General features: G+C 37.6%; 1 protein-coding gene across 2 annotated transcripts; it reads left to right on the top strand.

The window, feature by feature from the left end:
- Window positions 1–1,540: 1,540 nt before the first annotated feature.
- Window positions 1,541–24,359, top strand: kif5ba (kinesin family member 5B, a). Of its 2 annotated transcripts, none has more exons than XM_077222359.1 (26): window positions 1,541–1,883; window positions 8,310–8,397; window positions 8,490–8,563; window positions 9,329–9,433; window positions 9,550–9,598; window positions 9,759–9,814; window positions 9,925–10,012; window positions 10,206–10,330; window positions 10,410–10,514; window positions 13,572–13,717; window positions 13,892–14,040; window positions 14,331–14,539; window positions 17,071–17,139; window positions 17,232–17,438; window positions 17,542–17,685; window positions 19,294–19,482; window positions 19,631–19,748; window positions 19,853–19,908; window positions 19,994–20,103; window positions 20,325–20,426; window positions 20,593–20,653; window positions 20,761–20,832; window positions 21,036–21,140; window positions 21,346–21,562; window positions 21,696–21,831; window positions 22,786–24,359. In XM_077222359.1, exons 1-26 carry the CDS (start codon window positions 1,758–1,760, stop codon window positions 22,787–22,789), a joined length of 2,910 nt encoding a protein of 969 aa, XP_077078474.1. In that variant the 5' UTR covers window positions 1,541–1,757; the 3' UTR covers window positions 22,790–24,359. The 2 variants fall into 2 exon arrangements, with proteins under 2 accessions (XP_077078474.1, XP_077078476.1); XM_077222361.1 differs by having other exon boundaries at window positions 1,567–1,883; window positions 19,297–19,482.
- Window positions 24,360–24,854: the final 495 nt, after the last annotated feature.

The raw sequence follows: 24,854 nt of genomic DNA, 5'->3' as shown, positions 1-24,854 counted from the left end.
AGTGGCTGTGAGTGGGTTAGGTCAAGTTATTTTGAAAAAACGGACAAAAAAGAGAATCACATACCCCACCTTTAATTTACAGTGAAGACTATGAAGTGTTATTTTACATATGATTATTCAATGTCTATCTGAATACTTAATTTACCTGAAAACCATAAAGCACTGCTTATTTCATCTGTCTTTGTTCTATTATATTCATCTATGCTTGTAATTTATTATTTTCTATGCAGATCTATCTATACCCTATACAAAATTACCCTAATCATCCTAAAATAATTAATTCTTTAGAAATAGAGCTATTCAAACCATCAGGTGAAATTGTTTTCATGTCGTAATATACTTCACAAAAAACAACAACAACTATATATCGCAATGTCAGTTTTTTCCCCAATATCGTGCAGCCCTAATATTGGCTACAGCATGTGATATTATCAACAAAAATATATGTAAAAATCGTATCACGATAATCTAATAATGGTTATAATGTAATTGTGAAAGAATAACAACAATGAGTAATCTTCATTGTAACCAATAGGACAAATAATATTCATATTGTCTGTCACTGTATGCTGTAAAAAAAATTAGAGAACCAAAGGCCCTCATGTCATTTATTCTGGCCTACTACTTATTTAAACTTAGAATCTGAGTTTATGACATCACACTTAGAATTTACAACCATGCAGGTCAAAGGTGTTGCTGTTCATTCGAATTAAATATGAAACAAAGGACAGAAAACATGCAGTGTGATCAGCAGTTGAACAACTCAGATTTTACTTTAAAAAAAAGAAGCAGAGAAAGTTTATCTTTCAAAGATAATTTTTTCGTTTTACTACAATTTTACTAAATAGAAATTGCAAAAGACTAAAGAGAGGTATAATGAAGCGTTGAATGAAGAAACGGTAATAATAACAAAAATTAATGCAAAAAACATTGACATTTGTGCAATATCAAATAAAGTTATATTGTAAAAGCATTAAAAATCACACATAAACTAACATGAAATCATCAAATTAGAGTATTGTTAGGGAAAGAAATTACACCCTATCATTATTTTTATGAAAATATTCCCAATTAGTACTCCAATTATTACACTTCTTTTATCATTACATTTGGTGCCCCAAAAACACATTAATACACAGATTAGATACAGTGTATAAATGCATTGCATAGAATGGGAATGGAATTTATGGCCATGATTACACGCATAGTGCATAAAGTAAAATGGTATATCAAATAATTCTGTTATATCTTTCATAACACAGTTGAGAATCATCATTATACAAAGTCTGGTTTTAAAAAAAAGCTTGAAACCTAAAATTGATTGGTGAATGAAACAAAAACATTGTTTTTGCCTATACATGTCTTTTTTTTTCTTGTCTTTAATTTTTTTTTTTTAAATAAATGCTTCTACAGAGGACATAGCATAAGATAAGAAAAAATTATTCAAAAATGTATTTATTCCATTTGTTTCTTATATACCCCAAACAATGTAATGACCTAAAAAAAACTTAATTCACAAAACTTTTTTTCTGGTTCTCAGGAGGATATCATTGTTATTTTCTGTTTGCTTTTGGTGACGTCACCGAACCGGAGGACGGGTGATCCTCCAACGCGGCGCTTAGTCACACGGGCCAGGAACCAACAACCCAGGCCGGAATTTCGGAGCGAGGCGGTGTCCCCACTCCTCGGTCCGTGTCTTTATCCGTTTGTGTGCGTGTGTTCTGTCCGGTGCTCTCGTGATTCGGTTACCGGGGAAGATGGCGGACCCGGCAGAGTGCACCATTAAAGTCATGTGCCGTTTCAGGCCGTTAAATAGCTCGGAGGTGACAAGAGGGGACAAATACGTAGCGAAATTTCAGGGAGAGGACAGCGTCGTGATGGGGGTGAGTGTTTATTTGGGACAGGGTTATTTTTTACATATTTTGTCTTACGGTTGGTCTCGCGCGAGCGGCTAATGCTAATGACCGCAGCCCAGTACTAACGGAATTTGTCACAACCAGTTAATCTGAATAAGTGACACCGACACCAGTCACTGCCTCCGGCCCGATGCCGCCCAAAACCGACGGTTTAATTCAGACAAAAGTGTTAATTTAGTTAATTTCGGTGTCGTTTCCTCATCCGCTTCATGCTAACCATGTTAGCCACACCTGCACGTTCAACGCGGAAACGGTCAGTTTTAACTTACACTTTTGAAAAAGCAAAAACGTATTTTATTTATTTATTCGGTTCATGATACGGATTGGTGGCACATTGTAGCTTATGATGATCGTTTTAAACCTCTAATTGTATAGTTAGGTGTAGATATGTTGAATGAGCAGGAAACTGTCCATATTTGTTGGCGTTTGTAAATACTGAGATAATTTCTATATCAGAAACGTTTTCAAATGTTTTGATATCAAGAACCCCCAAATATGATCCAATTTCCAATATCTCCTTTCATAAAAATGCTTAAAGGCATTATATAATAATAAATGGTCATTCATAAATATTAATTTGTATGGGGAAATTTGTCAATTTTCTAGAAACATTTAATAATTATGTTTTAGTTTTTATATTTAATCAAAAAGCAAATTAATAAAAAAGGGAAACGTTTTTTTTTCTACAGAAACATTTTAGGTTAAATTTAGTAAAAAATCATTTATTTTCTCAATGTTATGCCCCCCTATTGCAGCCCATGTTTGAAAACCCCTGCTCTATAACATCAGCAGTCACATATGCATATATAGTTACATAAATGTGTCTAAATTACAGGTGAAATTGGACATAAGGTTGTTCATTGGGTGAAATGAGAATAAAGGCTCAGTTAGCATATAACTTTTATGGGTTCAAAGACCTGAATGACTCGTCCCTTTTAAAAGGAACCAGTAGAGATGTTGATGTTCCTGGTGAGATCCGTGTGTGCAGTGAGAAACATGAGTCATAGTGCTGCACTAGGATCTACTTGTATTTTTGGGTGGGGACTGAAGAATTGATTGATCGATTGTCACTGTGCTTTGATTATCTTTTAACCCAGTTCAAACATGACAGGCTATATGTATTCTGTTATAAACTCTGAAGCTTTTCACTAAACCATCATGGCATGACAAATGACATTTGAAAGCAAACATCAGTGGTGTTCTGAAGTAGAAAAATAAATCAATCAAATGTAAATTATGTCCCAGTTATTTAATGTTGTCACATTTTCCTGGATAAATATTACATTTAAAAAGTTATATTTTCCATTTTTACATTAACAATGTAATTAATGTTCTATTTATTAAAACCAAGTATAAAACTCATCAAGTTAGTGTTTTAACCATTTTACATTTATTCCAAAATAAAGGCAGCAATAATTAAAAAAGAAAATGTTTTATTTGTGAACTGATGTTCAACTGTTCTTTTTAAGAGTCAACTTATTTTCATTAGTCATCAAGCTTGGTAAACACTGGTCACAGACACGGAGATGTACCTTTAATTTCACCAAACTGTTTGCTCATTAAAAACCCCAGAGTCATCAAGTTTTCAGGTCATCTCGAGTTTGATTTTGACGTGATATAAAGCGGTCATATCTAGTGGCTGAGCTGTTTACTTGCTTTTTAATTACCCTTCCCATTAACGCCTTCATTTTGTTAATTCAGACTGATTCCCAAATGCGGAACACGCACAGAAACAAGAGGTGGGGTTTATCGCGTGAGCCAATCATATCCAGTCATAGCGCAATTGAGGCATTGTCTCCTCTCATGTGACACCCCCCCACCCCCCCCCCCCCCCACCCCACCCCCGCCCCCCCACACAAACACACTAAACCCACCGCACACTTAAGAGGCTATGTCAAAGTCAATGGGCTCAGGGGAGGCACGAGAGATGTGGTGTTCGTCTGTAACTTTGCCTGCTGGTATCGCTGTTGGACAGTGTTCCTTTAGATTAGAAAAAAACGTATTTATCCACTTTTTTTAACGTCATATTTTGTAATCATTTCTTTGCGTTCTTTTATTTGTGTAATTATGGATTTTCTCATCCAATTTTTTTGAGGCGGCACTGCCTCCCTTGGCTCCTCGGAGGAAACTCCTCTGGCAAACATGCTATGTGGCAAGCTGTCTCAATCATATGAGTGACCACCATCCCTTTTAATGTAAATAAGGTCCCACTTTATATTAACTGGCTTTAAGTACTTACATTGAAATTAATAATTTGATACAATGGACTTATTGTGTATACATGTTTTTACATTGTACTTAATTTTGAAAATACCTGCATGTAATTACAGCAGTAATTAATTTATGTAATTATATTTATAATTACACAGTTGACCCTTCCCTTACACCTTAACCTACCCTTAAACCAACCCATACGACCACATTTGTCCCTAACCGTACCAGTATCACATCTCAATCGCAGCAAAAGTTTTTTACAATACAACCTGAACACAATAAGTACATTGTACTTATTTTTCGATGTAAGTACATAGTACTTAAAGCCACTTAATATAAAGTGGGACTGTAAAGAATAATGATTTCATAGAGCAGTTTTTCTTGTACATCTTGTTCAATTTCTCAAATCTTTTATGATAATGTGGTGGATCAAGAATTCCTGTCTGGTTACAGTGTGTGTACTTTCCACAAAGACCGGCTCTGAAACGGATAGGTTTGTTTTTGTTGAGTCCTCACTCTCTTAATACTCCTCTTCTATGTGTATAAAGAAAGTGTGAGAGAATGCTCAGGAATTGGAGTCTCCTTCAGGCTTATCCACAGTAATTTAAGTGAAAAGAGTGTGTGTGTGTGTGAGCACTAGAGGAAGGTGAGATAATGCTTTGGAAATAGAGAGCTATCCACCCTGTGCAGCCCCTGGGACTCTGTGTATGTGTAAGAGATGAGAAAATAGTTGGGTAAGAAAGTGCCTCAATTAGAACTCTGGAAAATGTTCTCTTCTCACAGGAGATTGGCCTCAGGTCACTATCAGCACTGTGTCCAGCCCATATTGGCACTTTTCTACTTCGTTATCGCTTCCCAAAACAAATCTGAAAATAAATTTGCAACAGTATGTAACTTTTCATACAATAATTATAATAATATAGAATGTATTCATTTGTATTATTTTTAATAATGTTTAATTGTGTTATTATTATTATTATTAATATTATAATAGTGTCAAAAGCAATAATAAAATGATTTAAGGGGTCAAGACGTGGATTAAAATTTTTTTTTTTAAGTTTCTAACATTTTGAACAAAACAAATATAAATGCGAAAAAAATGTTATTTTTAACCCTCTGAAATAATCTGTTTTATTAAAGGGCGGCTCCTTTAAGGCTTGTCAGTAAACATCCACTGTTATGATTGGCTAGCATCACTGCATAGGAAAGAGTATCAACACCACCTTATTAATGCATGCGAGGAATGTTTTGAAAACATTCTCCATGTAATACCATAATTTACAGATAAAGCAAAGCATTATGAAATCATTTACTTATGGTGTGTGATGCAGCTGCTGTCAGATCCAGTACAGTTGGCTGCTTCTTTCAACAAACGTTTCTTTGCAAACTCTCTATTACATTGCCTCGTTCACAAAATAAAATACTCCAAACAAACATATAATCCTTCAACACCATTAAGATAAAACCATCCACTAGTTTCTGACGCTGGCATCCTTCTGACGTCTGTACAAAAAAATTACATTGGAAACCATGGAATTCAGGAACATGCTTTTTCTAGCAGTCACTAGTCTTCCTCCACTGGTCTTAGCTCATTTGTCGATATTTAAAATCTGCATATTTGAACTGGTTTAATATTTGCGGCTACAGAAAAAGCATTTTACAGACTGTAAATCAGCGGCCTGCTCGTGAAAGGCTGTTAAACTTTTTATTCCCCCTGTCATTCCCTCTAGACTTTGGACATCATAAGACAATCATTCACCCTGATATTTCAAACGACTCCCTTCTTTTTGTCATGCATTGCCATGTTGATTGATAACAATATTGAAATTTGTAGTCTTAAGTATTTTGAACAAAATTGTTCTTGTTTGGGTGGGAACTAGGTTTTCGTTGATAATGTTCGTCAACTTTGAAAAAGAATATTTGATTAAATGAATCTGCCATAAACTAATGATTAAGCAATTATGTAGGCGGCTACTTGTCTCAGCGAAGATATGGGACACTTATGATTTGACATTGCCATGACTGCATAAAAACAAGGGAGCACAGTAGTCAAAGATTAAACTTTATAGATCTGGTGAGAAAATGAATTTAAGATGTTGTCATAGTGGCTGTCTGTACAGTATGCTCGCTGGAAGGGTGTGGTAGTTTGTGTAGTTTGTTCCAGTACTGGACTGGTCCTGACCTGCTCTTTTTGTCCCTGGGGGTCTTAAGTGTGTACTTTTGATGCAAGTTTGTTTATTGCGTTTCTAAATTTACCAGAAATCTCTGAAACAGTGTTATGTTATTAAGGCATCCTAATTGACTTCCCCTCAGCCCAAACTCCATGGAAGAGCTTATAGTTTGGAGCCAAAGAGTTGGCAATCTTTCTTTCTTTCTTCACTTTGCACTTAAGCAGAAGCTGAATCTGCAGTCTTTGTGTTGGCAGGCCAGAGCTTGAACCATTAGGCTACGATCACCACAATTGGATGGTATCTGTGTTTTGTTAAAGGGCGTTCGCCCTTTTGTGTTGTTGAAAGCATTTTTTTAACCATTCCCCCCCAATCCTTAAAATAATAAATATTTTCTTTGCTCAGCCATAGTTATCACCTTACCTTTAAAGGCCAAAAATAATCACATCATGTTGAATTTGTTGGTGGCATGTGGTCTTTGCTGTCTGCTGAGATCAACACAATATATGCATGTTTACATTGAGAATTGTCAAAACTGTCTATCAAGACAATGTAAGTGCACGGACGGAGTAGCAAAAAACACAAAGGTTAAAGAGTATGCTACAGTAGTGCTATGTTATGAGACAAAACTTGGAGCAAGTTAAATTAATGGTTTTCTCACCGCTGTAGAACCGCTTTCCTTTGAGATGTTTGATACTGCCGCAGCAAACATATGACATGTTATTTACATTAATGCTAGAGTTTTTAATTAATTGTACAATAATTCAGTATTTGATGAGTGTAACGATGGTTCAGTATGAGGGATGAAAGAAGACAAGGGTTGGCGTAACGGGGACTCGTACACTTTATTAAACGAACACAAAAATAAAGAAAAGGTGCGCCACATGCGCCTTCACCGTAGAAAGACTACAGCACAGATCAAAGACACTCTTTCCTGCTGACTCAGCTCTCAGTCCACTTTTATCAAACTCTTCCCGACGTGTAAACTCAGTCCATTCATAAAACTTTTTCCGATGTGTTAACTCAGTCCATTTGTCAGCCAGCAGGTCGCGAGTGTTCGGACGAGTCCCCAGGCCTTCTCTCCCTCGCTCTCCTGCACCAGTCGGCTTTTATGCGGTCTCCCCACGCCAATTGACCCTTCGCAAAGACCCGCCCCCCTTAGTTACTGTCGCTATGTCCGACAAGCTACGCCGCTCTCACGCACACACCATGTTCTCACGCAGTGAAAAATACATCGCGGATCAGAGAGGAGACTGACAATACGCTGACAGACAGATCAGAGCAGGTTACTTTTCGGTTACTTTTGATATTAAACATATTAAACAAAGACTCACCTTTCAAATTTGGTCATTTTTAAAAAGAAATTTAAATAATAAATACCGTTTTGTGGCTCTTTAATGTGTCGTGACAGATCCCTGTTGACCCTCAGTTAAAGCTGCTCGTGAACCGATCATCTCTTCCTTCTAGTTCATTTATAGCATCAAATAAACATGAATGAACATAAGAAGGAATGTTTTTTTAACCGTGGAAAGGTGTCAGTATATTCAGTTTTTCAAGTTCAAATCCTCCCATGTTAATCTACTAACTCTCCTGACTGCTTCGTCGGACAAAATGGCGGATGGCGAAGTATGATTGGTCAGATCACCTGTCAATCAAGCTCCCTGCGAAGGGTCAATTACTGCAATCAGACACAGGTGTTCGTCATTTTGCACTTGACCCACTTACTTACCGCTCGGCTCCTCCCTCACTCTCCCGCTCCAAACTCCGCAAAACCACGCCCCACTCATCACAATGAGAAAAGCCATATTTTTACTGGCCATATGTTTGGTCATTCCTTTGCTGCTTGTCAGCTGATCAATTCAAGCTGACATGCAGTTTTGGAACAATTTAGTCTGTTCCATGTTTTGTGACAGTAAATTCTTGAAAATCTAAAAAATATGATCTAATTGTACTTTGTCCTAAATGGTTCTAAATGCATTTAATTTTATATTTGTTTTTCTCCTCTCTGCAGGGTAAACCGTATGCGTTTGACAGAGTTTTCCAGTCCAACACGTCTCAGGAGCAAGTGTACACGGCCTGCGCTCAACAAATCGTCAAAGGTAAAAGCAACATCATGTCTCATTTTAGACCTCCAAATCAAAGCAAAAGACAGAACATGCAATGAGGCTTGATCATGAATGTGTTCCCACAGATGTGCTTGGTGGATATAACGGAACCATTTTCGCCTATGGTCAGACGTCATCAGGCAAAACGCACACAATGGAGGTGAGCGAGAAATGTTGAAATACTCAGCTGCGGTGAAAAGTCAAAAATTATGTGCAAAATCACTTTCACATACTTGCATACGATTATTTTTCCAAATCTTATCTATGGATGATCTTTTATGTTCATGGCCAAATGCGCCTTTATGTTTAGGGTTGTTTGATAGCAATAAAGTGTAATGCAGTGAAGTGACTTCATAATCAGGTTCAGTTTATTTATATAATGACAATTTATACAATACAAATAGCTTCAGAGCTGCTTTACAGTGAAAATCAACTTATTTGAGGCTTAAGGTGTTCAGTAAAAAAAAATGTATAGTTATAATCAGCATGGATTGATTAAAAATGACAGTAAATATGTAATGTTACAAAAGTTTTCTATTTCAAATAAATTCTGTTCTTCAAATTTTCTGTTTATCAAAGCATTTAGAAATTAGAAGGATTTCTGAAGGTTCATGTGACGCTTATTATGCTGAAAATTCAACTTTGCCATTACAAAAAAACAATTTTTGAAAAAATGTATTTTAAATGGCAATAATATTTCACAATTGTTCTGTTTTTGACTATTTTTGATCAAATAAATGCAGCCTTGGTGAAAGATTCTTTTTTCAAAAACATAAGAGAAATCTTGCTGACCCCAAACTTTCGAACGGTATTATATATCTGAACAAAATAGTGGAGCAAACAGGCTGTTTTAGGCAAGTAGTGTTGTGAAGAATAGCTTATTTTATTCCACTTTTATGACTGATGTATTGTGGTTGTTCTCTAGGGAAATCTTCATGACACAGATGCAATGGGAATTATTCCCAGAATAGTACAAGACATCTTTAACTACATTTACTCAATGGATGAAAATCTGGAGTTCCACATTAAGGTAAGTTATTGCCTTAACACAATCTTTCATTTACGCTTTCTTCTCATTCATTGGAATCTTGTTGTATCATTTCAAGTTGGATCCGTTCTCTTGATGGTATGGTTTAACTTTGACAGGTGTCATATTTTGAGATATACCTGGATAAGATTCGGGACCTATTGGATGGTGAGTGTGGAAGTGGTTCTAAGCCTCACATCTACCAACCAATTGATCTAAACATAATTAGAAAAGATTTCAATGATTTGATCTCAAATTCAAAGGTAACATTTTAACGCTGGTTTTATTATGCCATAATATCTTTATTCTCTCTCTCTTTGTCTTGTAGTTTCAAAGACTAATTTATCTGTACATGAAGACAAAAACAGGGTTCCTTATGTCAAGGTGAGTTCCTGTTACCAGTGTCCAATTAAAATCTCTACGCAAAGTGGTAAATGCCACTGATCTTTAGAGAATTTAAGTTGTTTGATATAATTGTGTCTTCCTGGTTTTAGGGTTGCACTGAGCGATTTGTTTGCAGTCCAGACGAAGTGATGGACACTATTGACGAGGGCAAATCTAACAGACATGTAGCTGTGACAAGTATGAATACACAGACACAAAACAAAGAATATATTCAATAAAGAGAATAAAATACAATTATCCATCCATAAACAGACACTGAATTGTAACAGAAACAATAACATCTGCATTTTTTTGGATTCAGCTCCAAAAGCTTTTAAACAGACAATGTAAGGTGAGATTATAGTTGTAATAATGTCTGTGTGTGTCTTAGACATGAATGAGCACAGCTCCAGGAGTCACAGTATCTTCCAGATCAATGTGAAGCAGGAGAACACTCAGACAGAACAGAAGCTCAGTGGGAAACTCTACCTGGTCGACTTGGCAGGCAGCGAGAAGGTGGGTGTGTTAAACTTTAGTCTTGTAGTTCAGTAAAACATGAGCAGAGGGTGTTAACTTCTCTTGCATTCACTCACAGGTCAGTAAAACAGGAGCTGAAGGGGCAGTACTGGATGAAGCCAAAAACATCAACAAATCTCTGTCATCCCTGGGCAATGTGATATCAGCCTTAGCCGAGGGCTCGGTGAGTCACATACTCACGCACACATGCTTGCAGGCTTTAGATCAGTTCTGTACACTCTTTGTTTCTAGTGTTTGGCTCCTAGAGCAGTGAGGATAGCTTGTATGAGTTCAGAGATTCACTTCAGCTTTGTCCAGTTCAGTTTTCTGTTCTTTATCAGTATGACCAATAATGCTACTTGCATAAAACCAATGAAAGTACAATACAAAATAAAATATGAAGTAATACAAAATAACAGGGACAATTCCTACGGAGCAATGTGTGAACTATACCACACCCCAAATAAAATAAATGACATTTGTGGCGAGCAGGACGAGGCCGAGGGCCGTGAGAGAGCGGCACGCTCGCTACAAATGTCATTCATTTTACTTGGGGTGTGGTATAGTTCTCACATTGCTCCATAGGAATTGTCCCTGTTACTGTACGTCGCTTTAGATAAAAGCATCTTTAAAATTATCACTAATTTATTGATCAAATACAATACAGAATTAAAGAAGTAAAAAATAAAGTATGATTCTGATAGTGAAGATTTGGTGTGAAGTAGGCCAGACCAGACTGGAAACATAGTGTTCCTCACATGATGGGCAGCACAGCTGTACTGTGCTGTTAGTACACAGCAGTCCTTGTGTTCTCTTCATAGGCTTGACAGTTTAAAGCTGTCATACTCAGGACCACCTGAGTGAGCAAACTCTTTTCTGTGCTTCATTCTTGGTATTGCAAGGCCTTATTTTAGTCTGAGCTATATTGGAGAAGCAGATATCACACCACACAATATTTTTTGTCCGTTACGATAGTCTCTGTCAGTTTATGCAATTATTTTTGTTGTGGATGTCATAATTATAACACGTCATACACTCATTGCTTGCAGTCTTTAACGAGAAGGTTGATCTAGAAACAAGAGTGTAAACAAACAATGGCTACCGAAGCAGCGCGTTTTGTAATTGCTGTCTTGCTAGCTTAATATTTATTCCAGTACTCACTGTGTTGTTAAAGCAGCTCCACTATCGTTCGCCAGCATTTATCTTTTTTTCACTCTATTGTGGTATTGTTGCCATAGCTCCACGAACCTTTCCTTCATTGCATAATTCCAATTAGCAGCACCAATTCCATCGCCTCTTTCGTTTCGCCATGTTTGAAAGCTGTGTACGGAAGAGGTTCTGTGCTCCTATTGGTCAACTTAACAGATGTGACACATGCTACTCTTTCTGTCGGGACATCCACAGATGCTGCATCTGTTGCCGTCGTCCACTATGACATACTATCCAAAATAAAACGATCGATTCTTGCATCCTGATGCCCATCATTTGCAAATCATTACGACACTCTACGTCAAACAGATCGGGCCAATATCGTGTTGTCTGAACCTGGCATAACCAAAACTTGCATGCTATATTGAAGCTACCTGGAGGGCAATGCATTTGACCCGTAATTAACAAATTACATTAAAAACAGAACATATTATTATCATAGAACCAATCTGATATCAATTCAGGTGGCAGAATTAATCTGGAACATATATTTACATTTAAATACATATTATTATTATTATTATAGATATTATTATATTATTAAATATTTTCTTTACATCAATAAAGAGTGGAATTTTGCATATTGTCTTCTGGGAATGCCTTTAAAGTAACACCAGGTAACTTATGGTCTCGGGGTCCCCATACAGTTGGGAAACAGTATTGTCCTCTACTACTGTCGTAAACTCTGTCATCGTGCATTTGTTGACAACCATGATAGCCCTGAACACTGTAGGAGGAGGTCACATGCAGGTGTTCTGCTTGCGTCGCGTGTGAAATGTCTTCATCCCAGGTACAGTGGCATATATTTCAGCATGTCATATGAATATCATTTCATGGGTTTTATTTTTTTTCTAACGACAAATGATCGCGATGATCACGTTTACAAGCCAGCGTCATTATAGTAGCCTAGTCTATTGGTTACCGTTTTACTGAATCTATATGATACTTAAATGCAATCTTTGAGTTGTAGATAATAACCATATATCGTCAATATTATAATATCAAGCTACCATAAATGAATCTGCAAATTTTACAAACCGATTTGCATTATAGCTTGAGGCAAGACGAATAAACAAATATCACAGACATTTTAGGTATCCTAAAAATGATTTTGTACATCTTATATATTTACTTGCAAGAATGTAGCCCCTACCAAACTTGTACACGCCGTTTAGACATAGGCTTTCATTAGATTTTTTTCTTTGTACATGTTGAGTAGAGTACACATTTTAGGTCAAACATTTGCTATTTGCATTTCTTTGATTGCAAAGTTCAAATCAGAACGAGAATGCTAGGGATAGCTAACCATCAAAACTAGAATATCATTTACTAGCTACCAGATTGATAATTTGCTACTCTACTATCATTACTTGATTCATGCAGATAAACGGAGGATAAGATAGCTTCCGTAACATAGTCAGGCAGACAAAAAAAACAGAGATAGTATGCAAGCAATATACTTACTAGTCCAAAAGCATGACAGCCAAGTCCACATCGGTCGGCGACCCCTCCTCCTCCTCTAGCTCACGCCAGCGAGAAAACGCTGGCCCAATGTGGATCCTCGTTCTGCCTTTAACGCGATCACTTTCTCTTTTTCTCTTTTTGCTTTGCTCCGATAAAACCTTTGTTTTCTTGTTTTTCTGTGCTGCTTCGGCCATGACTATAACATTTGGCTTGCATGTCCGATTTTAAGGAAGTGGCGGTGGTGGTGGAAGTGACGTATATGCCGTAAAGCAGTCGAAATTTGTAGTTGTCTTTATTCGCTGGTTACTACCCAAAACCCGAAGTTTAAAAGTACGATTAAAAACGCTACAGACCCCGTCAGGCTATGGCAGACGTGTCATTCAAACTATTGTAAGTCGATGTACCATCACAAGAGACTTAGAAATATATTATGAAGGTTGAAAAGTTACCTAGTGTTACTTTAAATAAAGACTGTTTTAGTCCTGAAACTTAATCACACATTTATTTTATTTTTTATTAATGTCTGTTGATCTAATTATATCCGGAATCTCTCTTTGTTTTTTCTCAGGCGTACGTTCCTTACAGAGATAGTAAAATGACAAGGATCTTGCAGGATTCTCTGGGTGGGAACTGCAGGACCACCATTGTCATCTGCTGTTCTCCTTCCTCATACAATGAGGCGGAGACCAAATCCACTCTTATGTTTGGACAGAGGTGAGGAGATGCATTCATATTTGTCCAACTTTATCACTTATTCTTTTCTCTCCTTTCATAATAAAGGTATAATTTATGCAAGAATAATTACAGCTCTATGTATTTATGCCAACAACTGTGTGAGGATAAAAACACCAGAGCTGTACAGCTGTGATTGTGTTTGTCTGTTTGCAGAGCCAAGACCATTAAGAACACAGTGAGTTTGAATGTGGAGCTGACAGCAGAGCAGTGGAAGAAGAAATATGAGAGGGAGAAAGAACGAAACAAGAGCCTGCGAAACACCATCACATGGCTGGAGAATGAACTTAACCGCTGGAGAAACGGTCAGATGGCCATTTGTTTTTATATTTGTTTATTTTTGTTACATTTGTGAAACAGTTTTGTTATTACATTCAAAACTTTAACACTTGTTTATTATGCATTGACATCCAGTCTAAAACCACTTGTGAAATGCTTCTATTTTGCATTTTTGGATCTTAAATAATTTATATGATTCATTGTACATAACTTTTATTTAACTTTGTTTTTTAACTGTCCTGAAATATTATATTTAGGTTTAAACTTTTGAAAGTGCACCTCTGCAGTACCTCAAGGTTCTCTGTGTGTCCTCCAGGTGAAACAGTACCTGCAGAGGAGCAGTACGATAAGGAGAAGGCTAATGCTGAAGTGTTGGCGCTGGATAACACAATTAATAATGATAAATTTGCATCCACACCAAGCATGCCGCCTGTGCCAGGAATGCTCGGGGCCCGACTCACCGATTCTGAGAAGGAGAAATGTGAGGTTGAACTCACCAAACTGTACGAGCAACTTGACGACAAGGTGCAGACATGCATGTAACATAAAAATGAAGCAGATCTCTGTCATCTATCTAATGATTCTGGGTGCTTTCACACTTGCACTTTGTGCGCACCCGGATGCGATTTGACATCAGATTTCAGTTTGCTTGATGTGAACGCTGTTTTCCAAACTTGGGTTGCGCACACGTGAACTGAGCCCGAGTCTTCATTAAAGGGTGGTCTGGGGTAGGGCTGAGGCGGTTACCGCATTACCGCAATACCGTGGTCACGTGACTCCTACCTCGGGTCTGAGCTCGTCACTGTCAACACCGCAAAAAAAAACATTGGCCTACCCATGTGTGCACCTTGTGTCTAATGACATGGATTCATTGATTCTAATGACATGGATTATGTCGAATGACATTGTGTCTTACATGGATTCAAAGTTTTCTAAACAAAACTTATCAAAAGATGGAGCAAATCCGACCTTTTGCGAGTTGGGGAGCGCATGTTCCATGACGCATAATATCATTACATTCGTATTAGAGATGCGCGGATGGGCAATTATTTCACCCGCAACCGCATCACAAAACTCATCATCCATCCGCACCAATGTTTTTGACCAATTTTCATAACCGCCATCCGCTGATTGTTTTAAGGTCTGTGGGCGATGCAAGGCGCTGCTGTCGCGAGGCTAGAAAGCTCTTGGCTGTTCTAGAAAGGAGACTGATCCAATGCAGGAAAGATATTTAAAGGCTAAAGACCTAGTATAGCCTATTGGCTGTGTTGTATCCCCAGAATTACGATCGGCGCACAGGCACAAAATAAATAAATAGCCTAAATAAAACGCACATCGGCAAACCTGACCTTACCTGACTAGTCTACTGTACGGTTTTATCATTTCGTTTTCAATTTTGTTTAAAAGTAGACATTTCAAGCTTTCGATTTATTTCTCATGTCTGTGAGGCAAGTAGCCTATACGCTGAGTTTCGTTTCATTTATGAGACGCATGCAAGAGATTGCGCACTGGCGCCTCCAAGTCCTGATTATATGTCTGCTATATTTGCTTCTTATTTATTAATTCCAGGCAATTGGTTAATGAAACAGTGATTAAAATTAAGATACAATTTATACAAAACAAAACTTAATAAAGTTGTCAAAATCATTTCTGACCCATCTTATGATCATATCTTACTCGTGCTGTTCACTTTTCATATAATCAACATAGGTTAAATAAAAAAAAATAACAACATCATATTATGTAAACATAAATATGGAATATAATTTTTGTATTTAAGACATGTTGGAAAAGGTGTTTATTTAAAGTGGTTTACCGCTATACCATGGGAATTTCTTGCTTTTCAACGCGGTTAGAAAAAGCCCTAGTCTGGGGTGTACAGTTCATGTGAACTCCAGTGCAATTCGGTGCTGATGTGAACGCTATCGTACTAAATTGCAGAAGTGAACTGCTATTGATGGCGTATTATTTGATAAAACTTGTGTTTTTGTATGTTTTTTTAGTTCTCAGTCACTTTCCTGACAAGCGCACTGCAAGTAGAGACAATGTATTTCTCATTTGTGCTCGCCTTCAGTAGAAATGGATTCCCGTGTTCTTTAGAACGTTTGCAGTACATTTGTGGCAGATAGACGCAAGTGCCATTATGTGCTGACACTTTTGAAACAAAACCAGAGGTTCCAAAACCAAAATATAAAAGTGATGTGAGCAACGCTATGCATTTTGCTGCTTTCTCCTGTCGTTGCCAATAAACAGTGGTAAACAGCTGCTACATTGATAACACAAAGGCTATGTCAGTCCAAATTAAATTATATGTGTATCCAATTGGAATCTGATCTAAATTATAAACTGTCCACACTAAGTATCACAACTGTTCATATCCGATTTGTGTGTTCCGTGGCTCTCTTTCGTTTTCCGGAATATCTGCATTGGTTTCTATGGCAATAACGTTGCAATGGTTGGCATATATAACAACAGCAGCAGCAATTTGGAGGGGCTTGCAATAGAGATGTTTTGTCTTATTTACAACATGTCAATATGTAGTGGCTGTGCTGGACTACGGTGTCTTCTGAGGCAGCGGCAGAAACATAGGAGGCTGGTTAGATGGTCAAAGTTACATTAACCATCACTAAATCCGATCCCAGTGGTCACTGGTCAGACTGAAACGGATTTCCAAAAATGTGATTTGAAGGGATTTCAAACCACATATAAATGTATCTCAAAATGGATTTTTGTTTGTTTTTTTTGCTCACACTTTATAAATACCGACCGGATTCCAGTCAGAGATGTGAAAATATTGGATTTGGACTCACAGTCTGAACGAGGCTAAACACAACGCGGTTTGGACACAAATATAATGTGAACACAATCCAGCAATCAAACTCTGGTTCGGATCAGGCAATCAAACCTAGTGTTAAAGCACCCTGAATCTACAAAATTTCCTTAAAAGGACCACAGGCACTATACATAGTTAATATAGTTAAACCATGGTCAATTTTCATAAAGACAATGTGAGACTTACATTATCATAAACATATTCAACTTGAATCTCTCTCCAGGATGAAGAGATTAATCAGCAGTCTCAGTTGGTGGAGAAGCTTAAGCAGCAGATGTTGGACCAAGAGGAGGTTAGTGAGCGCTCATGTGCACATATGTAAATGAATATTAGTAGATAAACACTGTATATTCATGCTTGCATATGTTTGTGTGTGTGTTGCAGCTGCTAGCCTCGTCACGGCGAGATCATGATAACCTGCAGGCGGAGCTGAATCGTCTGCAGATGGAGAACGATGCGTCTAAAGAGGAGGTGAAGGAGGTGCTGCAGGCCCTGGAGGAGCTTGCCGTCAACTATGATCAGAAGAGTCAGGAGGTGGAGGAAAAAACCAAGGAGTTTGAAGCGATCAGTGAAGAACTTAGTCAAAAATCTGTAAGTGCCAGAAGAGCTAATAATAAATCTGTTTTTTGCTTACGGTCGGCCTGCTGTGAGAAGAATGACACTAAACTTGACTTTAAAACGCTCTTGGTCTCAGAGCACCCTGGCATCTATAGACTCAGAACTGCAGAAACTGAAGGAAATGGCAAATCACCAGAAGAAGAGGGTAACTGAGATGATGTCGTCATTGCTCAAAGATTTGACTGAGATTGGCATTGCTGTGGGCAACAATGACATCAAGGTGAATGACAGTTTCTTTTAATTTTTTTAAAAAATTTTTTTAAAGTTTTTTAAGGTGAAGTGTGTAAGTTCTGCCAAAGTAGAATCGCCAAATAACATTTTGAACACTCCCCCATTTACTATTGGTCAAATAGACCGGCCCCCAAACTCACACCAGTGTTAGAAACAATGTTTCTGTGTTTTTGATGCTTAAGGCGAGACACTACAGGTGAATAGGGTAATTTTTTTAACTATCAGATATCACCATGAAACTTTGCCAGTTGATTACCTACATTAATATTAGAAAAAAATGTATTACAAGTTTTCTGTAATTTAATGTTTAAATATGCAAATGAGGCATTGTCTAATTAAATATGCGCTATTTTGCATATATTTTAAAAAACGAAATCTGAGTATTGGACAAAGCCAGGTTCAAGATTATTTTTTCATTGTGTTTACATATTAGATGGGGAAAAAATTACAGAGGGATTTATGGATATCTACTTTTGTTATCCTGTAAATCAGAATATACTGCCAATAGCATTAAAAAGATGATTTTCGCCATGTTTTTTGGAATAAAATGCTATATAAATCAGGCTAGGAATAATATATTTACAAATCCCTCTGTAAATGTCTGCATAATATAACTAGGTACTAGACTGGAAAGTTTGGTGTATATAGGTGCTACTGAACTGGAGATTTCGGACTTGGAGTGAGAGAGAACAGTCATTTTGAGAAAACGGGCTTTAAAGATTTAGCATCAGCCAATGAGATTGCGCATTTAGAGTAAAATCCCCCCTTTTACTTTCACGATTGGTTGCTGATAAAAAGGAAATGACCATATTTGGATCCGGCAGTATTGTACAGGAGAGAGATAGCTTTCTAACGGTGTGTGTGATGACAGGGTGCAGATCGCGATCGTGGAGCAGAGGGATGATTTATAACGACAACTTTTGATGAATTTATGAGAAATCTACAGACGCAAACGGACAACGCGTAGTAAAATCAAGACCTAAATGTGTATTTTGGACTTTTTTTCACCACAAGTCTGAAAGAAGACATGTTATTGAAGACAAATATCCCAAAATCTCAAAATTGACCAGTGAAAAAAAAACGATGTTTTTGCCTGCCGTGTCTCGCCTTAAACAGAAATTATATAAATTGCCCCGATTATACATTTACAAGGTCAAAAACCACTTAATTTTCTCATAATAAACATTGCAGCATCACCTCTTTTTTCAGTGTCTGAAACGGTTCGATAAAGGATTCAGTCTCTCTAAACCCCTCCTTTCTGCGAGACTACTCTGCTCGGTCAGATGGCCCAGTCTGTTGTGATTGGTCTACTGCTTTCAGCATGTGTCAGAAACGAAACGTCCATTACCATAAATTAATTTCCGCTTTTTACCGTATCAATCCGAGCCCAAGTCCTCATCCTTTGGCAGTGCATGCAAAGTGCTTTTTACGTTCACAGCACAGAAAGGAGCGTCTTCTTGAGATGTCGAAAACATGAACCAAACTTTTCCAGGCCTTAGCTACAACTACAGTTTGAGGGCAGGTCAAATTTGATGTTGTTCACGGGCATACACAACAGTCAAAGCATAACAATATTGAGTAATCGCTCTCTTTGCAGCAGCATGAAGGCAGTGGTCTTATAGACGAAGAGTTCACTGTAGCCAGACTCTATATCAGTAAGATGAAGTCAGAAGTCAAATCAATGGTCAAACGTTGCAAGCAGTTGGAAAACACACAGTCTGAGAGCAACAAGAAGGTGGATGAATCTGAGAAGGAGCTTGCGACATGCCAGTTACGCATCTCCCAGGTACGGTTTCACACTCCTCTGCTAGATACTGCCTCCTAAAACACTTATTGTTTACATGGCAAACTTTTGCACTATAATCTACTAAACTATAAAGTTATGAATAAAGTAACAAGTACTTTATATTAACAAATAGATGTTTGTTTTGCAGCAAGAGGCGAAAATTAAATCTCTGAGTGAGTATCTGCAGAACGTAGAGCATAAGAAGAGACAGTTGGAAGAGGACGTGGACTCCCTTAATGAGGAGCTGGTCAAAATCAACGCTCAGGGTACACAGACTCGTACAGATAAAGATTATGCATCTACATGTACTGTTTCAAAACGGGCTGTCATTTTCTGTGCTTCTAATGTTTTGTGTTTGTTTGTGGCACAGAGAAAGTTCATGCAATGGAGAAAGAGAGTGAGATTCAGAGTGCCAATGAGGTGAAGGTAAGAAATGTGTATACACGCATTGAAATGAGCTTGTTCAGTTGGGATGTTTATTTTAATTGAATGCGAGTGTTTGTGTGTTTAGGATGCTGTTGAGAAGCAGATCCAGAGTCACAGGGAGGCCCATCAGAAACAGATCAGCAGCCTGAGAGACGAACTGGAAACCAAAGAGAAACTTATCACTGATCTTCAAGAGTACGATCCACACATTTCAGTCAAAATAAAGCCATATCAGTCGGAAATTCTACTTTTAAAGTGCATGTCACTATACTGACTGATTTTAAGATGTATGACAGTCATAACTAAACTATAGCTTCACATAAAAGTTAATAGGCTAGTTGATTTACAGCAGTAATAATAATACAGGAGTAGCTAATACATTCTCTCTCTCTCTCTCTCTCTCTCTCTCTTTCTAGTCTGAATCAGAAGATCATGCTGGAGCAGGAGCGTTTGAGGGTGGAACATGAGAAACTTAAATCCAATGACCAGGAGAAGAGCCGCAAACTACATGAGCTCACGTATGTAAAGCACAGTCAGTTCTGTTCATCTTCCTCATTGTAGAGGTTGAGCTGATAAAACCTTGTTTAGGAGCGAAATCTCCCTTGTTTCTGTTGTACATCTGAAGAGTTTTAATACACCTGCATTGTGTATTTATATGAAATGTATAAACTGTGTGCATTACAGTTTGATGCAGGACCGCAGGGAACAGGCCAAACAGGATCTGAAAGGCTTGGAGGAGACTGTGGTGAGTGCAATTCCTCATTTCAGCACTAGAGAGAGACAACAGATGACAGTTGTATTCACATCATGTAGTGTGTACATTTAAATATTACTATTTTCTATCTATTTAAGGCCAAGGAGCTGCAGACTTTGCACAACCTCAGGAAATTGTTTGTTCAGGATCTGGCTACTCGTGTTAAAAAGGTGGGAGTGGATCTGTCTTATATCATCCTTTAAAAAAAAAAAAAACAGACACAGTAGTTATTAAAGGATTAAAGTAAACTTAATTCTGCCATTTAGGTCAATGTAAATCCATATATTGAGTTTCTTACTAAGAAGTCAAATTAGGGGTTGTTTACTTGAAAGGTTTATGTTTTGTGTGTGTGTGTTTGTGTGTGTGTGTGTAGAGTGCAGAGATGGACTCTGATGAAACTGGCGGCAGTGCTGCTCAAAAGCAGAAGATCTCTTTCCTGGAGAACAATCTAGAACAACTCACCAAGGTTCACAAACAGGTAAATCCAAACCAGAAAGGTCCCCTTAATGATTCACACGTTAGCAAATGTTTTTAATAGTTCAAAATCAAAATGTATAAAATCTTAAATATTTCCCTTTTATAGTCAATTATGCTTTCAAAACAACATGTATAGTTTACTTAATGAAGAAAAAGAATAAATCAGGTAATTTAAAGAATGTTGCCTGTCTGTCTTTATTCTTTAGCTGGTCCGGGATAATGCTGACCTGCGCTGCGAGCTTCCTAAACTGGAGAAGCGTCTGCGGGCAACAGCAGAGCGTGTAAAGGCACTGGAGTCGGCGCTCAAAGAGGCCAAAGAGAACGCAGCTCGCGACCGCAAACGCTACCAGCTGGAGGTGGACCGCATCAAAGAGGCCGTGAGAGCCAAAAACATGGCCCGCAGAGGACACTCTGCACAGATAGGTGACTGTACAATTCTCCTTGATAATAAAATTAACGTCTGGTGTCTGTAATTTGGGCTCATAAAAATGAAAAAGTTCATTTTAGTGACTGTGATCCTTTTTTTTCATGATTTGCCTCTATTCTCTGGTTGTAGCTAAACCCATCAGGCCTGGGCAGCAACCCGTAGCTTCTCCTACACACCCCAATGTGCTGCGCGGAGGCGGTGGCGTCCTCTACCAGAACAGCCAACCTATGCCTATCAGAGGAGGTGGCGCTAAACAAGAGAAAAGGTTCGTAAGAGAGAATCTAGGGGCTTTTGCTTGTAGGAAGACCATAATGCCAGCACATCTGCTGTCATTTTATTTGAAGCTTTTCTGACCCAGCTGTAGTGTAACAGGCAGGTTTTTGGAACATATTTTGACAATTTAATTTACATAGCAAAAATAATGTCTAACAATAATTACACTTAATAGATGTAACAATAGATTATTTATTTTATAAATTTAATAATAATAATTAGAATTGATAATAATAATTCTAAAATAAACAAACAATTTATCGAATATATTTTTTTTTGTATCTGTATAGCAAGACTTCGCTGTAGTTTTGTAAACTGTATGCAGTGAGGACGTTATCCTGTCGCAGCCAGTGATGTTAATAGATTCTGGTTCCACCTGAGAATACTCCAGATAATGGATATAAAAACTTTTTTTTAAAGCCAATGTCGATTACGAGTTGTTGCATTCTCCTTTGTTTCTCTTTTTTTAATTTCTTTATGGGCGATCCCCCTGTGGTTCGAATTTAGCGTGCTCCTTGTCAATCTTTCTCACTCGTTGTGACAACTAACCTATGACACTCCCACACCATACACACGTCAAAGTAGCCTGAGCAAATGTTCTCTTTTCACGGATATGACAAGACGCGGGCGAGTGACGTATGTACGTAATTTCCAGCGAAAACTGTCCCGTCAGGTCTAAAATATAAACACTTATAATTGGCTTACCATATGTAATTAGAGTAAAACAAAACACTTTTTGTAAGAAGGATTGATGTATTCATTATTTAAATTTAGTTAATTTTAAACATTAAATAATTAAAGTGTTTAACATTAAACAATAAATGAAACTACAGTGTGAACAACCTCGTAGGCAGAGAGGGATTTTTGAGTATAAAATCCCTTGGTTTGTTTAGCACAACTATATTGGATCCAGCTTTCTCACTGCCTTCTTTTCTTGTCTTTTTAGCTGAAGACGAGTTTTTTTCCCTCACTACCGAAGCTGCGAGAATGCAAGAAGTCTTCATGGAAATGTCATTCCATTAACATAATCCCTCCTGCTGGTGCACATGGGACGACGTCCCAATCGAAATATTCATGGCTGTACAGTTCCACTTCCCATCCGTTTTGTTTTTTACCCTCCAAAGCAAATTATTTTATGAATATTGCACTCACACGTGCACCAAACATGATATAACAAGGAAATCAAGACATAAACGTAAGCAAAGTGAACAATTGACTAGGACCCAGAAGCCTGTGCTGTCAGCTGTAATCTCTCCATTCGTCTGCAGTCCTCAGCTGCTCTCTGCACACCTGTAATCTCTGTTAAAACAACTGCCTGATAACTGTGCAAAACACCTCGCTCCTGGCTGCACTTCATACGGGTCAGCATCTAGACTGCAGCAAGCTTGAATAGAAAAATACCCGAATAGAGAATATGCAAGGGTGCTCGTCAGCAGATCGCCTGTTTTACTACAAACTCAGATATTCCTGTCTGAAAGTACTCTGGTGCAGATCTGAAACCCTGTGGTTTTTACTTTCTGTAGTAACTAATGGTTGTAAAGGGGAAGGTGGGGAGGATTGTAGACATGAGTAACCAGGCCGTACACAGCAAGCGAATGCTGTAAGTGTCTCAATTTAAACATGCGGTTGCAAAGGCAAATGCTTTTGTTGTTCTTTTTTTTAAAAAAACAAATGAAGGTTGTCCTGTCCTGCTTTTCGCACATATCACGTCTTGCATGTCATTTGAAGAGTTATTGTCTATATTTAAGATTATTCTATTATTCATACTTTTCTGTCTGTATCCTCAATACATAACGATGTATTTAAATGTTTTGGATTTGTATGTTGTGGTCTGTTTACATCTGTAGAAGTCCTCACGTGACATCATTTCATCATTGCTCTGCCACTGTTACTGATCAACCAATCAGTTTAGCAGAATGATGGTATGGGCAGGCTTGTGTTTCAAACCTTAACTTGTATCCAAGAGGACATTGCAGAAAGGGTTTGCTTATTTTTTAACTCTCTTTATGAGGAGGTTCAAGGAATGTGGATCATTATTATTGAAGCTAGCCTTTAATGATTTTATTTAGACTGTACACTCCTGATATTGTTGAAAGAAAGCTTATGAATTGTGAATTTCAGGACATGACAACCTTCAGTGTCATTTTTGCTTTCTGGGTGTTTTATACCATTAAGCGACATCACAAGGACCATTAAGAGCGCCGTTGTGTTATTAGCCCTAAATTCTTCCCTTTTCAGTGCATGAAGGATAATTAATTGATGTTCATGGGGAATGCCGCACATTTAATGAAAACTTCAAATAAATAGCTAATTTTTTTATTACTGTGTAATAGTAACTCCATGACTGATTGACAGAGAGTTCCACCAATGGACAAAGGCACTGGATCATTCCAACAGTACATGGTGTTACTGGATGATTCTGGTTGAAGGGAAAGAAGAGTGAGAGGGGATGAAATTACTGATGACACTTTTTTTGGATGGACTGCATGATGTATGTGTGATTAAATCAATATTCTGAAACATGAAGTTCCTTTCTCCTTTTTTAAATCTTTTTTTACCTGTGATTTAATGTGTAGTTAAGCCTATGAAAAATTGATCACACATGTAAATGACAATGAAAATCTTGTTTCTTGTCAGTCAGATTGTTTTTTTACCAACCATTTTATCCTTTCACTTTATATAAAAGCAGCTCACTATAAAAACAAATGGACTAAGCATTAAATATTGTTTGTTCACATTTGAGTGCTCAGTAATAACTTGAATTGACTTTTGCATTGCATAGACAGTTTCATTGTCACTTTCCCTGGTAGTGTACGTGAAATTGGCAATCTTTTTGATTGTAAATTTCTGGTGTGACCCCAGTTTGGGCTACCCCAAAAGTTAAAAATAGAAGGAAAAAAAGGATGACAGAAAAAAGATTATGTTGCTCTATTTCCCTTTTCGGATCACGAGTATGTATTTTTGACACAAAATCACTTAGATCTGGAGAGACGGGGTGAGTAAATTGTGTCTCCT

Source organism: Siphateles boraxobius, unplaced genomic scaffold (assembly GCF_051911475.1).
Source record: "Siphateles boraxobius isolate OS27281-9 unplaced genomic scaffold, OSU_SipBor_1 86, whole genome shotgun sequence".
NCBI classification, from domain to species: Eukaryota; Metazoa; Chordata; class Actinopteri; order Cypriniformes; family Leuciscidae; genus Siphateles; species Siphateles boraxobius.
This window is presented reverse-complemented; position numbering and strand designations above follow the sequence as displayed.